Source organism: Acipenser ruthenus, chromosome 11 (genome assembly GCF_902713425.1).
Source record: "Acipenser ruthenus chromosome 11, fAciRut3.2 maternal haplotype, whole genome shotgun sequence".
In the NCBI taxonomy this organism is placed as follows: Eukaryota; Metazoa; Chordata; class Actinopteri; order Acipenseriformes; family Acipenseridae; genus Acipenser; species Acipenser ruthenus.
Window position 1 is genome coordinate 28,210,781 of NC_081199.1, and position 14,551 is coordinate 28,225,331.

At 36.3% G+C, this 14,551-nt stretch overlaps 1 protein-coding gene across 2 annotated transcripts; it reads left to right on the plus strand.

The window, feature by feature from the left end:
• The first annotated feature begins 4,364 nt into the window (after nt 1-4,364).
• LOC117426557 (melanoregulin-like) lies at nt 4,365-10,319 on the plus strand. 2 transcript variants are annotated; one of them, XM_034925257.2, is made up of 6 exons: nt 4,365-4,471; nt 4,693-4,776; nt 5,929-6,094; nt 7,854-7,944; nt 8,867-9,030; nt 9,585-10,319. In XM_034925257.2, exons 2-6 carry the CDS (start codon nt 4,697-4,699, stop codon nt 9,708-9,710), a joined length of 627 nt encoding a protein of 208 aa, XP_034781148.2. In that variant the 5' UTR covers nt 4,365-4,471; nt 4,693-4,696; the 3' UTR covers nt 9,711-10,319. The 2 variants fall into 2 exon arrangements, with proteins under 2 accessions (XP_034781148.2, XP_034781149.2); XM_034925258.2 differs by having other exon boundaries at nt 4,378-4,776; nt 9,407-10,319.
• The last annotated feature ends 4,232 nt before the right edge of the window (nt 10,320-14,551 follow it).

Consider the following 14,551-nt stretch of genomic DNA (forward strand, 5'->3'; position numbering starts at 1 on the left):
CACCAACTGTCAAACATGGAGGAGGAAGCGTGATGGTCTGGGGCTCTTTTGCTGGATCCAGAGTCGGCGACTTGCACAGAGTGAGTGGCAGCCTGAACCAAAACTGCTACCACAGCATTTTGCAGCGCCATGCAATACCCTCTGGTATACGCCTAGTTGGTCAGGGGTTCATCCTACAGCAAGATAATGACCCAAAACATACCTCCAGGCTATGTCAGAATTACCTTAGAAGAAAAGAACAAGACGGTAGGCTTCAAATCATGGAATGGCCAGCACAGTCTCCAGACTTAAACCCCATCGAGCTGGTTTGGGATGAACTGGACAGAAGGGTGAAAGCAAAGCAACCTACAAGTGCAACACATTTGTGGGAACTTCTGCAACAGTGTTGGGAAGAACTTTCCGAACAATATTTGATTTCCATTGTAGAAAGAATGCCACGAGTGTGTTCGGCTGTTATATCTGCAAAAGGTGGCTACTTTGATGAGTCAAAAATTTAGATTAAATTTTGTTAAACAAAACGATTCCATGATTTCTTTTTTATCTCCAATTGTTTATTTGTTCTATGCTTTAATTTCAGAGTACACTGAGACATTAAACTGCATAAATTTCAATAAAAACAGGAAAAATTGAGGTGTTCTAAAACTTTTGACCGGTAGTGTATATATATATATATATATATATATATATATATATATATATATATATATATATATATATATATATATATATATATATATATATTTTTGGGCAGCAGTGTGGAGTAGTGGTTAGGGTTCTGGATTCTTGACCGGAGGGTCATGGGTTCAGTCCCAGGTGGGGGACACTGCTGCTGTACCCTTGAGCAAGGTACTTTACCTAGACTGCTCCAGTAAAAACCCAACTGTATAAATGGGTAATTGTATGTAAAAATAACATGTAAAAAAAAAGAATGTAATTGTATGTAAAAATAATGTGATATCTTGTAACAATTGTAAGTCGCCCTGGATATGGGTGTCTGCTAAGAAATTCATAATAATAATTTTTTGTCTTGTTGATAGGCTTTTTTCTACTGTTTGTTTGTAGCTGATCAGTCTTTTATTAGGTCTATATAAATTCTGTTGGTTCCTGAAAATAAATTTAAAAAATCTTTACAGGTTTTTTTTTCCCTTTGGCCTTAATTGTGACTTCCATTTCAGATCTTATTTGTTCCTATTCAGAAACAGATCCACTGGACAGTGCTTCTACCACTGAGGTTGGGCCCTGGACCCCCACCCCCTCAAAACTTTGGCCACCAGCCGCCACTGCGTATAATAAACATGGTTCATTATGTATATATGGTTTTGTCCGTGATATAATAATATAATATAAAGTCAAGACACTTAGTCAAATGACCTACCTATTGTTCAATAGGAGGGGAGGACTGTTAATCTGTGCTACCGGCTATTTTTAGGGTTTCGGAACACTGGCGCACCAGAATTTTTTTTCATTGAAATGTGTCAGCTTACGCCGTGCCTCATTAATTTAGAGCCAGTTAATACATTTGGGATGGGGTAAAATTTGTGCCACTGCAGAGCGCTACTTTAAACTCTATTGACTAAATAGTGCTATCTGCTTTTCAGTTTTTATTAATTTCATTTTTCTGTGCTTATTTTTAGCTATTTACAAGTTTTATGTAAATCAGTTTTTATTTTATGGGAAAGGGGTGGTTAACATGAATTGAGTAACCATTTTTCCGTTGTTTTCTGGTGTTTATTGGCTCGGGGGCGTTTTATTGATTTTTTTCGGTTAAAAACAGAAATCAGAAGCCCTAATTATAGCATACTGCACTTTGAAATGGCATTTTATTTGTTGATGTGAATTTGAGATCACACTGTATTTGTGAATCTCACAGATTATCCACTATTAGGTGAATAATGCTAACACTAATTATTGTGGATTATTGAATTCCCTTATTTCCAAGAAACACAGTTCAATAATAGCATTATTACTATTATATTAAACATATTAATGTACTTACCTTGTTATGATGCTGTCTGAATAGGATAGCAAAGACTAAAGAGGGAAAGCGAGACACTTATAGCTAGACTGAGATACAGGGGAAAATAAAAAGATGAAATAGAGACTAAAACAAGCAAGACAAGCAGACAGTTAAGTCAGTAAGCTCATTCAGTAGATAAAAGGTGACTGCTAGGTAAGACCAGCAATGACTGTAAATAAACTATTTTATCAGCGTTGTGACGATGCCAGTGAATATTTGCTGTGCTATATTGTCTTATTATACCATACAATATGTAATAACTCTATACCATTCACAAACAAGAAGCTACACCACAATAAACCACGCAACAAATGAGCCACAGTATACAAATCTAAAAACCTAGGACTAGGAAAGTAACTTCACTTCTAAAGCAAATACAATTACCTAAAATGTTCAACCACCCAAGTAAACATTGAAAGAACAAGCATTACCATATCATTTCTATAATTGACAACCACCACAAGTTTCCTTGTAAACTAATTCTGCTGCAATGGCTGAAAATGTCCTTGGTGAAATGAATGAACACAGCAGATGTGTATTTGCTCAGAAAATGGTGGTGGCTGACAGTTTCCACTTAAATAACGGAACAGCTGATATGTAAAAGAGAACAGTCTCCAGTTGTATACCGGTCATACTTAATTATGCATTAAAATATTTGCAATTCTATTGGTTAGCCTCAGCCAACTTTATAGACTGACCATAATATAAATAAAAACAGAAACTGATTTTTGGGTGAAAAACACATAATATAAGAGGAACCTCCTAATCAAATGATTTGTAAAAATGAAGTAATGGAAATTGACTGACACAATCATAGAATACAGCTGTACACCAAATGTGAAGGGCAAAGGTGTCTGCCAAATAAATAAGTGAACACTCAAAGTGTGTGGGCTGTATTACTGATAGGGTCCTGAGGTTCAAATAAAGTGGCAGTGTAGCGGTTCATTTGTGCTATAAACTGTAATGGGACATGATGGAGGGAATCCTAGAATATAACTGTTAACCAAATGTGAAGTCGAAATCTCAAATGGTTAATGATGCACATGTACTATAGCTTGGTATACACTCACCGCTCTCTGTGTAAGAAAGTGCCTCCTCACCTCTGCCATAAGTGTTTCTCCACACATGGTCTAGTCCAGGGGTGGGCAATCCTGGTCCTGGAGGGCCAGTGTCCCTCCTGGCTTTTGTTCCAACTGTGCTCTAAATTACTTAATTAGACCAATAATTGGTAATAATCAGTACAATTAAGTAATTTAGAGCGCAGTTGGAACAAAAGCCAGGAGGGACACCGGCCCTCCAGGACCAGGATTGCCCACCCCTGGTCTAGTCTCTGCACTGCAATTGAAAATAGTGATACAGTGTTAACTAAAAAAAGTCTTCCTTAACCCTTTTTTATCCTTACAGGGATGCTTAATAAGCTTGAATGTCTTTTGTTTTTCGCTCTTTTGGTCTGCACTATCTTGAAGGACCAAATACTTATTTCTTATATATTTAAAGAAAAACATATTCAGAGAAGGTCTGAGATTGACTACGATCTATTGTTGTACTTTAAATGTAAATGTTGAACTATAAGTGTTTTTGTTTCTGATAAAGGTTTTGGATAACATTTGTAGTAAGAAAGCACCAATGGACCGTATTTCAGTGTAAAACTGAACATGGTTCAGCTGTCTTGTTTTGGTCTGAGTAAGACCTCAAGAATTATACTGAATCATCTACCAACCACAATAAACGATCATCTGTATGCAGATTGAATTAATTTATCATGCAATCTCAGATAATATAGATACACCATAATGTGTGAGGACTGAGAACACCCTAAGAATATAATTATTGTCCCAGAAAAGCTCCTCGTGGTTACCAAGGTTTATTTATTGTCGATGAGATCAAAGGTCTTGGTGGGGAATTTAAAAAAGACAGCGCCATTGGGGAAAATTATATACCATAGATATCAATGGACATGGCAACGAATTATTGCAATGAGTTATTTATTAAACAAGAAAGGGAAATAAAAAATAGAACTATTGTAGTTTTGTCAGAATATTGTTATATTATTATATTTACTTTTAAAAATGACACATTTATAACAGTGCCTGCAGAAGACACAGAATGCATATGACTTTACTGTGTGGGAAATGAATTGCTAAATGTTACAGTATGCATTAAAAAAAATAAGTTAAACATTTGAAAAATATTTGCAATAGAAACAAGACAATTTGTGTTTCGGTAATGCATATAACATATTCTTTAAAAATTGAGCATGATTTTTTTTTTTTTTTTTTTTTTTTTTAAATGAACATGTGACATTCTTCTCGTGATTTGTTTCAACAGAGAAAAAATCTGGCAGAAACTTCCTTTTATAGCTGATACCTTATTTTGCTCTGACGGGCAGAATTAAACATACGCTTTGCTCGTCACTCAAAACTTCCCATGCAATCTCTGCAGAGTCCTAACAAGGTAATATGAATTTAGTTTATGACCTGCTGCTCACGCCAGCCTTTGATAAATTACACACTGTACCTGTGTTACGTTTTTCTATGGTACACTGGCAATTGTACATGATAATTTGCGTTAAAATGAAAAGCATTACCCGAAATGTACAACATGGTGCTGTCCTTTGACTCGTTATAATTTTCCCCGCTTGACACGGTTTTGGACACATTTATTCGCCTCACCAGCTCCATGGGTCTGAAGGACTTCTTTCGTGCCATCTGCTGTTGTGGTGCTTACAACAAAACGAAAGAGAAAGAGCCTCTTTTAAGGTAAATAATAAAATACTAAGAGTTTCATTAATGAATTGAGTTTCTAGGTTGAACCATTCGTTATGTATTGTCGTTATGACAGACTATGAAAAAATGTTATTGTATGATTACGTGCAGTAACATGCTGTAGAACTGTTGTGCAAGTTAACTGCTAATCTACCATAGATTTCAACAGCTGAAAAGTTCAAAAAATGCTTTGGTTAGGTTGGTTTGACCAACTTTTTGTGTTTTACATTCAGCGTGTTGGTTTAAATGGATTATTATTATTATTATTATTATTATTATTATTATTATTATTATTATTATTATTATTACATTCCAATTTAAAGGTGTATTGCCAGATAACGTTTTAATCAATATATGTTTCGATAGGAGTCAGTGGTAGAAATATCTGTAGTGCTGTAACCCTTATAACCCTTCATGCCAATATTAACATTGCTATTGGCGTGCTCTAATTTACGGTTAATTTAATTAGTAAATGCCTGCAAGCAATATCTAACAAAAGGTGGGTGGGTGGCATCATCAGAGAAAATGTCATTGTTGTACCAGGCTTGTATGTAATCTCTTTATTCTAGTTGGGCTAAGGAAGGTAATGCTAATCCTTTGAAATCTTACCAGGATCTGACTTGGCTTTCATCAAGATTTCCATCAAAGCAGCCCTGCCTTATGTGCTGTAACATTTAAAAAAAAAAAAGTATAAATAAAAATACATTCAGTATAAAAAAAAATAAAATAAAATAAAGATGCCTAACGTGACAAATGTGCTGGTACTAAGAACATGTGATTGAGCTTTCCTGTGTGTAGTTTATACTTTCACTTTCAGTTTATAACTTGTTTCGCAAACTCTTTCATTTGTATTCATGGCTTGGAACAGGTTAAACTCTATAAATGTGACTACCCGAAACAGTTAAAAAAAAATCAGGCAACAACTACAACTTACACCTTTGTATATTAATCTCTATCTTCCCTTGTACCATAAGAAAAGAAACACATTAATAATGACAAGGAATAGAGATCAATCAGTCTTGAAACATTACTTTTAACTTTAAATCACAGTTGTGTTGAAGTCTGACACAACTGTGTTAGTGGAATAATGTAGAGGTAACCCCAGGCTGTTGATTCTGTATATTATGATATTGTTGTTATCTTCAGAAATAACCACAGCGGTACCACGTACAGTGCAGAATCAGTGGCCCTGAGAGATGATGAGTGGAACCTGTGGGGCACCCCTCACGACTCCTCACACATAGAGTCTGATGATGACAGAGAGCTGTACAGCCTGATTGTGACAAGGAACCAGCTACAACACAACACAGAGGTAGGAGAGCTCTGTCTGCGATTCTATGGGATTCGATTTAAACGTCATACACAGTAAATTATTATTATTATTATTATTTATTTCTTAGCAGACGCCCTTATCCAGGGCGACTTACAATCGTAAGCAAATACATTGTGGCGCTACCGTCCCTTTTAAGAGAAAAAATAATAGCAGAATTACAATATAAGGTAATATTGGTGACTCCATGCACAAAGTAAACATTTCATAAGAATGGAATTTGGAAGAACTAATTACTGTAAAAAAAAAATGCAGGGAATGCCTTGCAAATTAAGCACATTCCTCAGTGGAGAACACTAGAGGTTTTTAGCATAATATACTGAAAATTGTTTATTTGTTTATCATTGAAGGGCATATAGTGGAGGCTCAGGATGTACCAAAACTTATTGAAGGAATCAGTCCTAGTACATGGAGGTTACTGTATGTACTGATCCTTCTTTGTTTACTGAGAATTATCCCATGAATGAACCAGAGGGCTAATAACCTCTCAGTGCCTCACAGCCAGAGGGCTAAAAACCTGTTAATGTCTCACAGGCTTGCACTGCATTGTACATTGAAATGTTATGATGGAACAGGTAAGTAGTTCTGTTTGTTTTTTAAGAGCAGACACCTGCCATCACATTGCACAGCTAATCATTCAATCATTTCAAATACACCTCTTAAAGACTGTATTACTCAAATAATACAGCATTAGTTATTTCAGGTTTAATGTCTTCCCAGTTGACTTTTTTGTACCAGTTTCGGAATGAAAAATGTCCCGTTGTATTGTAAACAATTACATGATTTCTAAAACCCTTGTCAATAAAATCACACAATGGAAGTTTTTTGTTTGGGCCAATTGGAAAAATAAATATTATCCTTTCCATAGCTTAATAGTGAAAGTTGGACAACTATGTCATGCTCAGGAATTAAACCACTTAGGTTTCATGTAATTTGGGTTTATGATGGATCAGAGTGGATTGGTAACCTAATGAACAGCCCTGTAGTTTTCCAGAAGTGATCTCTAAATCCATTCATGTAAGCTATTTTTCCATAGTTTATCTTCAACAGAGAATTCTCCAACTTCTGACTTTAATCTTGGCTTTATTCTTTTTGTCTATATAGATCTGCATTCCTCATTATATTACTTTAATTGAGCTAAATTGTGTGGAGTTCACAGGGGAGAGATGCAGTTTTTACAGTTACTGATCATGTGGCTTTTGCATTTTTTTTAGATTTGTGCTAATTGAGTCCCTCACAGTGAAGGCATTAAAAACAAATTCTCTCTTACTTGAACGAAAACCCATCTACAGTTTTGAACATTAAAAAAAAAGCTAACATTTATAAGACAAGTACACATGTAGACAAACATTTTAGCGTGTGCCTTCTTCAGGGTACATTTAGAAAAGATAAAAATGTCATGTTTTAAACAGATTTTATATAAGACAAATGCATGTGCTATAATTAAAGTGAACAGTATTGAAGAACAAGAATAAGAGACACCTTAATGTAATTGAAGCTGTACATACCTGATAATGACATATTATCCAAAGGAGGGAAAGTATCTCAGATGTGGTTACACCCCCATATGTTATTCGTAAGGTAACATTGTTCTGTATGAGATGCTGTTCATCTATTGCTCCATTGCTTTTCCATTTTATGGATATAGTGACCATATGGCAATTGCTCTTTATTCAATAGGTTTGTTCAATGTTTGTAATGTTAAAGGGTTTAATACATTTTCCCTGTCATTTTTTTACAGGAGTGGGAGAAACTTAATTACGACATTCACACCCTGCGGCAAACCCATCGAGAGGTGAGAGGCAGATGGAGAAAGATTTTAGAAAAATTAGGTAAATACAATTTGGGACTAAAATATATGATATTTAAGCTTTCTTCTTTAACTTTTTTTTTTATAACTGTTGCTTGTCACTACTTTCCATGACTGTTATCTTTCTACATTTCCTCTCTGTGTACCGTGTTACACAATGAACAGTTATGTCAAGCTCACATGCTCGTATGGAGCAAGCCCAAGCATGCACAAAAGTCATGAATAGAAATCTCCCTACCCAGCATTTACATTGAGTCCACCTTTACCATCCATGGTAAATATAAGGAAGTTTGCACATTAGAAATGCATTGACAATGAAGACAAATGTTACTCAAAAGTAATTTCTTGTTGATCCTCAATCAGGATGCTGAGGATGCAATTTCTGATTGTAAAATGGAATGTAGATTTCCTTTATATAGATAGGTAAGGGGAGTCGGAAAAGTCTGTGTGCATAGATATAATTTACATAAAAAATCAAATTTCGATCTAAATGCAAGTAAAAACTTTGCACATCTATAAGGCTTTATACACATGTATGGCAAATCAACAGATTAATCCTTATTCAGTACTGATTCAGAATTGAAAAAAAGCAGGATTAGCAGCACATTTTATAATGTTTAAACCATTAAAGATCATAATTGTACTGTATGTGCACTCTAGTAACAATCAGCATTTCAAATTCAGTGCCATGCAGAGTAAAATCTGCAGCTGCAAAATGTATAAAAAAAGACTATTCTTTCATGCATCAAAGTTGTTCCTTGCTAGCTTTATTTAATTTCAACTGTTTCATTACAATGTGCCCTTGCCCATGCATCAAAGGAGCCTGATTCCTGGCATTTGATTGCAGTTAATGAATGTCTGTTTATAGGGAAGCTTCAGAAATACTGCGCTGTAGATAAGATCAAAGTTTATTTCTGATGATGGTTTTTCCTTTGGTGGTTCAGGGTTTCAGAAAGAAGTGGATTCCTTGCTGCTGGTTAGCAAATCGAGTACATTGAGTGACCCTGAAAACCTCAGTGAAGTAAATGAGGTTTTGTTAAAACTGTCAGAAGAGACCAGTTTATTTCCCAACGGTTTTGGAGTACAGGAAAGGTATCTTTTTGTACTGGTGAGATCAATTTTATTTTATCTTTCAAATGTTACATACGTGAAGTATGTATGAGATAAAAGGTACAACGGGAAGATATCAGGTGTGCAAGATTTAACTTGCCCTTTTAGATCTTTGTTAGAAAATTGCAACATATGGCCACATGATGGCACTGTGTGTTAAATTAAAATCTCTGTGAAATAATCCAGAATTACAAAATCCTAACCGAAGAGAATTTGCTTTAAAAAAAATAAACATTAAAACGTCACTTTGTTCCATTTCAAGACGACATTCAGTAAGTGATGTTTTTTTTTTAATCCATGTTTTGTTAACATACGCACACACAGTGTGTTGATCTCATTAACATGTCAAAATGTTATGTTTATTTTCACGAAAGGATCGTCTTGTATCCCTGGACGCTGCTGAAGAATTTTTCAAAATGGCAAAAAAAATATATCCCAAGAACTCTGAATAAAATGTGCAACTGTGCAGCCCACCGTGCTAACAGACATTTGCTTGATATTACTCTGAACATGGAGAGACTATCAAAGGGATCTTTTTATTCTTGCCAACAGATCGGCCAGTTGGAATTTCAGGAAGTCACTGAACATTACACAACTATTACAGTCTCTAACCCACTATGCAAGCTGCACAGTGCATTCCAATCAAACCTGTGGAATATTAACAGACAAAATGGCTGAATATATGTTACATATTTAACAGATGTTAGTTATGCTGTATTGAGTATGAATGGTAAGTTTTTAAATGTAGTGGTTAGACTATCTATATGAATATGTATTCATGATTTTATTATATAAATACTGCAAGAAAAGCTTTTATCAAATATTTACAAATCATGACAACAGTTTATCTTTTTTTTAATTTATATTGTAAGAAAAGGCAATAAGGTACCATTAATGTAAGATAAAAAATACAGTAACCTAGTCTCAAAACAAGTATTCATATTAACAGCTATTTAAGGTGGTTCACTACAGTTTATGACATGAATAAAAATGTAATAATTTGTTTTGAAAATGAGATTTCATGAACATTACTATAAAAGTTAACAAGTAATAGAGCGGTCCTCATGCTTGTGTGATTTCTATTATTGTTACTGTGTTCTTATAAAGTGTACATATGTTATTAGTCTGGTTTATGCTGAGTAAAATTAGTTTTACATGAAACTTTAGTCAATATTTATTGTTATAGCACATTACATACTTGCTTTACATGCTGTAAGTGCCCATATTCACTTTAATGCCTTTTTAATAAACGAGACATACATTTGTATCTTTAAAATAAAAAATAAAAAAAACAACAGAACTACTGTGGCCAATTCATTCTCTGTCTTTTCCCTTTTTGTATTCATAGAGGTTTTTTTTTATTTTATTTGTACTTTTGTTTCCTAAAACAACAAGTCCTGTATCTTTTAATTGCTTACTTATTATGAGAAGTTTTTATAAATAACCATTAGTTAATGCATTAGTAACTTTATTATTCTTTAGTTTAACTGGAGCCTTTATTTGTTTTTAGAAACATCTGGAACTATAGGACTGATTGCAGGCGAGTCAGTTCGTGTTAAATTTGCCTTGACTTGAACTTCTCCACCTAAAACAATGACACATTTTTGTAAACATCTGACAGCTGAGCAACATGACCTTTAAATAATGACCCGGTTTCATTACTAACTTCTTTCTAACATAAGACACATTACATTGCATTTTTGAGAAGTGTTTAGCAGGCTAATGAGCATGTGTAGGTTTTGGTCCAAAATGAATTAGTGAATTGATTAACCCACTGAGACAGCCACAAGAGCTGCACTCTGATATTTCACCAGTATCAGCCAAATTAAAATAACTATAGGACTTGTATCATGTTGATTAACAAACATGCACAGCTGGGTCAGCAAAGTTAATGTTGGTTTTGTTTTGCATAAATATTTAATCTGTAAAAGTTATTTTCTGTCACAAGTGTTTTCTCTTCCTGTCACATTGCTACTGGTGGTTTGTTGTTCCTAATGACTGGATGCAGAAAATACTACATTATGTCACAAGTGCATTTTCGTTTCCTGTCACATGACTTTTGTTGTTTTATTTCAATGTTATTTTTTAAAGGGGTTTGAGTTTTAAATGATTCTTGGTAAGTATTCCTAATTTATTAAAAGGCATCTGAATGAAATATTCTTAATATGGGTATAGAAAATATGCTGCTCTTGGTAGTTTGTGCAAGTGTTTGGAATTACTTTTTCAGTACTTTCAGAATAAAATTGGGCTAATATGTGCAGTAGTTGTGTTGGGTATATTTGCTTGGTATATTTTCTGCCATTCTAAAATGCGTTAACTTGCTATTTTGTAGACCTCTTTTTTGTGTTTTTATTGTATTTAGGATGTTAATAAGCATGTAAATATATACCCTTTGCAGGGAAATAACCAGAGGGAATATTAAAGTACAGCAGTACTTAGATCCACCGCTGTATAGACTATTAAAATAACCCCAAAGTGTCAACAATAAGGACAGTTTAATAGCATGCACAGCATGCTGATTAACAGAGTTCTGTTGCACAAGAAAATCATATCTGACAAAAAACTGACATTTTAGCCGATCCAGTAAAGAACTATGGGGTCTGGGGGGACTTTATCCAGCTTTGTGGTACAATTCAGACCCCTCTACTTAAAGTAATGGGCTCTATTTTCTATTCACTGCACTGTAATGTGCACTTCATGTGGTATTTAATTATCTTATAATCACGCTTTCTCTTTTCCATTTACCACATAAGCTAGATTCATTTTCATATTGCAAATCCCTTAAACTGGGCTATGTAACTTAAATGAAGGGGCCTTTTCTACACAGCGTATTAAGGGAAAGTGGATAATCCAGCCCAATACATGTTCTCAGAATGTCTTATCATATGTGTTCATCCTGGCATACTGTACATCATGAGGCTGTCCTCTTATTCATGCTCTGCCAAGAATAATACTGAGTGAATTTATGACACTGGAATATCCATCAATCTAGAATGACCCCACTTTGCTTAGCAGTTAAACATAACCATTTTACACAATGTAATTATACTTGGATGTTTGATCTGTGTGCAAAGTTATATTACCTTAGTTTGTTAGTCAAAGTCTACCAGGAGTCTCACTGACCAATTGCCACCAAGAACATACAATCAGTGTGTATTAAGCAGATTGTTTTATTGTCCTGGCATGGCTAAAGACAATTCCCATTTGTAGTGAGTAACATTAGAAGATCTATTGAATTGTTTACCCAGTGCCTTAAAACTTGTTAATGGTCTTAGTATTAGTTAGGCACAGCACTCCCAAGTCTCCTAGAAAGAAGTTTCAGAAGTTTTCAATATTCAATTGTTTATGCATGCAGTAACTTCAAACTACCACAATGAGGCAGAAGACACACATCTTCTCTGAATAGACAGCTCAACTCCTTAACAGGAAGAGAATCAGACTTAAACACACAAAAAAAGTATCTAGTAACTCAACTTTTTGTATTCTGCTTTCAATGTATGCATTCAATACAACATCCATCTAAGAAATGTACTGTACAAGGTGTCAACTCCGACATCTGCTGTTCAATTGAATTCAACACTTTCCAGCCTCCTGTAATCTGCCTGAAGCTACATGGCCACAGCATTAGCCCCGGCTACTAGATCATCCTACACCACTGGCTGGACAACATTCGCAACCTTCTGTGCCTAAAACCATATACATCCTATCCCGTTTAATGAACAATGGATCTTAGCCTTGTCTATGCAAGGGATTCTTTCCATCTGGCACCCGCTACCATTAAAGCGTACATCTCTGGAATCCAGTACTTCTACTGCCTCATGTTTGTGCCTTCCCCAACTCTTCTATCCATTCCAATAGTTTTCCTGACACAGAAGGATCCTCAAGCCTCCAAAACCGACCAATTTCATCACTGCCATTTTATTCAACTATCAAAAATCAAATCTCCAGTATGCCTTATGCTTCCATGACAAAGTACATTTCCTTCATGGAGCCATTTCTTCCATCAGAGGCGCTGTTCATTGACTCCTCCTGCTCAGTCATATCTTGACATTGGTTTTCATCACATTTAACTGCTCTCAGCCACTTCAGCAGCCAGCGCTAACATCAATATCCACCTAATCAAGATTATGGGCCGCTGGACCATCAGCAGTAGACACATATATTTGCTCATCTACTACTGACATTGCCACAGCCCATCAAAAAATAGCTAGCATGCGCGGAGTAGGGGCTACCTGATCGCCGGGGCTACCAGAGGCTTTCCACTAATTAAAAGGTTTTTTTTCCTCTCCACTGAGCGACACGTAAACACATAAACCATTGCACACTAACCCCTTCTAGCCCCTCTCTGTCTTGTCTCACGGTGAGGTTCTGCGGGGAGCTGAGGGGGGTAAGTGAGCCTCACTTCCCCGACCTTAGGTCAAGCTACACTTCCTCGACCTTCGTTAAAGGAAGGTTCTTAACACGTGAGTCAGAGGGCACCCCTGGCCACACTCTCCTTTTGCAGCTCATGTGCTTATCTTATCTCATCACGTTGAGGCTGTAGCCTATCTCTAATGTTTCGGGACATGGCCCGCTTTACTCGCCCAGTGCTGACTAACCCATCTACTCTGTTTCTTTATAGGTTTCCTGCGGGATGCTCCTCTGCCCCCGGCTTTGGAGGCAGCGTCTCACCTCATTCGAGGGCAGCACCAGATTGGTCAGGGAACCCTCTATCACTTCCTTTCAGGTCCCAGCAGCGCCAAGACCTATTCTCTCGCCCCGGGAAGCGACTCTGCCGGGTAGGAGCTTTCTTATGTTTTTCGGATCCTCTGGGCCAGCCTTCTAGACTGAGCCCTCTCCTCCAAGTCAGATGGCTCCCCGGTCGGGGATCTCTTTCTCTCCAGGCTACTGCCTGTTCAGAAGTCCGGGCCAGCAGCCTGCTTCTCTAAGTCAGGCTGTCTCCACCCGCTACTGTCCCACTGACAGCTTGTTTCTGCCTCCTCTGTCCTATCCTACAGTCTCAGCGAACGCCCCATGAACTATAAAACTAGGAGGCTGTGTGGTCCAGTGGTTAAAGAAAAGAGCTCCTAACCAGGAGGTTCCCAGTTCAAATCCCGGCTCACTCCCTGACTCACTGTGTAACTCAGAACAAGTCACTTAAACTCCTTGTGCTCTGTCTTTCGGGTGATGTGTTGTTGTAAGTGGCTCTGCAGCTGATGCATAGTTCACACATCCTAGTCTCTGTAAGTTGCCTAGGATAAAGGCATCTGCTAAATAAACAAATAATAAAAAACGTTCTAAAAAAAAACTGTGACTAACCAAAGTAGCATATAGGTTGATAAGTTCAACTCTATAGCTTCCTCACTTAGATGGATATGTTGGCAATAAAACCATCCATCACCCAGGACAACTGCCACGTCATTACTTTTTATCTATTTATTTATTTTTTGACAGCACAAATCATCTATCTCCAATTTATTTCATTGTTTGTAATCTTTGGGAACACATAGAGTGCTCTGACTGAAAATCTGAGTCATAAG

What these genes read in the sequence shown, in the direction of transcription:
- LOC117426557 (XM_034925257.2), top strand. Translation starts at nt 4,697, where the DNA reads ATGGGTCTGAAGGACTTCTTTCGTGCCATCTGCTGTTGTGGTGCTTAC. An exon ending in GAGAAAGAGCCTCTTTTAAG is followed by an intron (nt 4,777 to 5,928) that starts GTAAATAATAAA and finishes TGTTATCTTCAG; the next exon opens with AAATAACCACAGCGGTACCA. An exon ending in AGCTACAACACAACACAGAG is followed by an intron (nt 6,095 to 7,853) that starts GTAGGAGAGCTC and finishes ATTTTTTTACAG; the next exon opens with GAGTGGGAGAAACTTAATTA.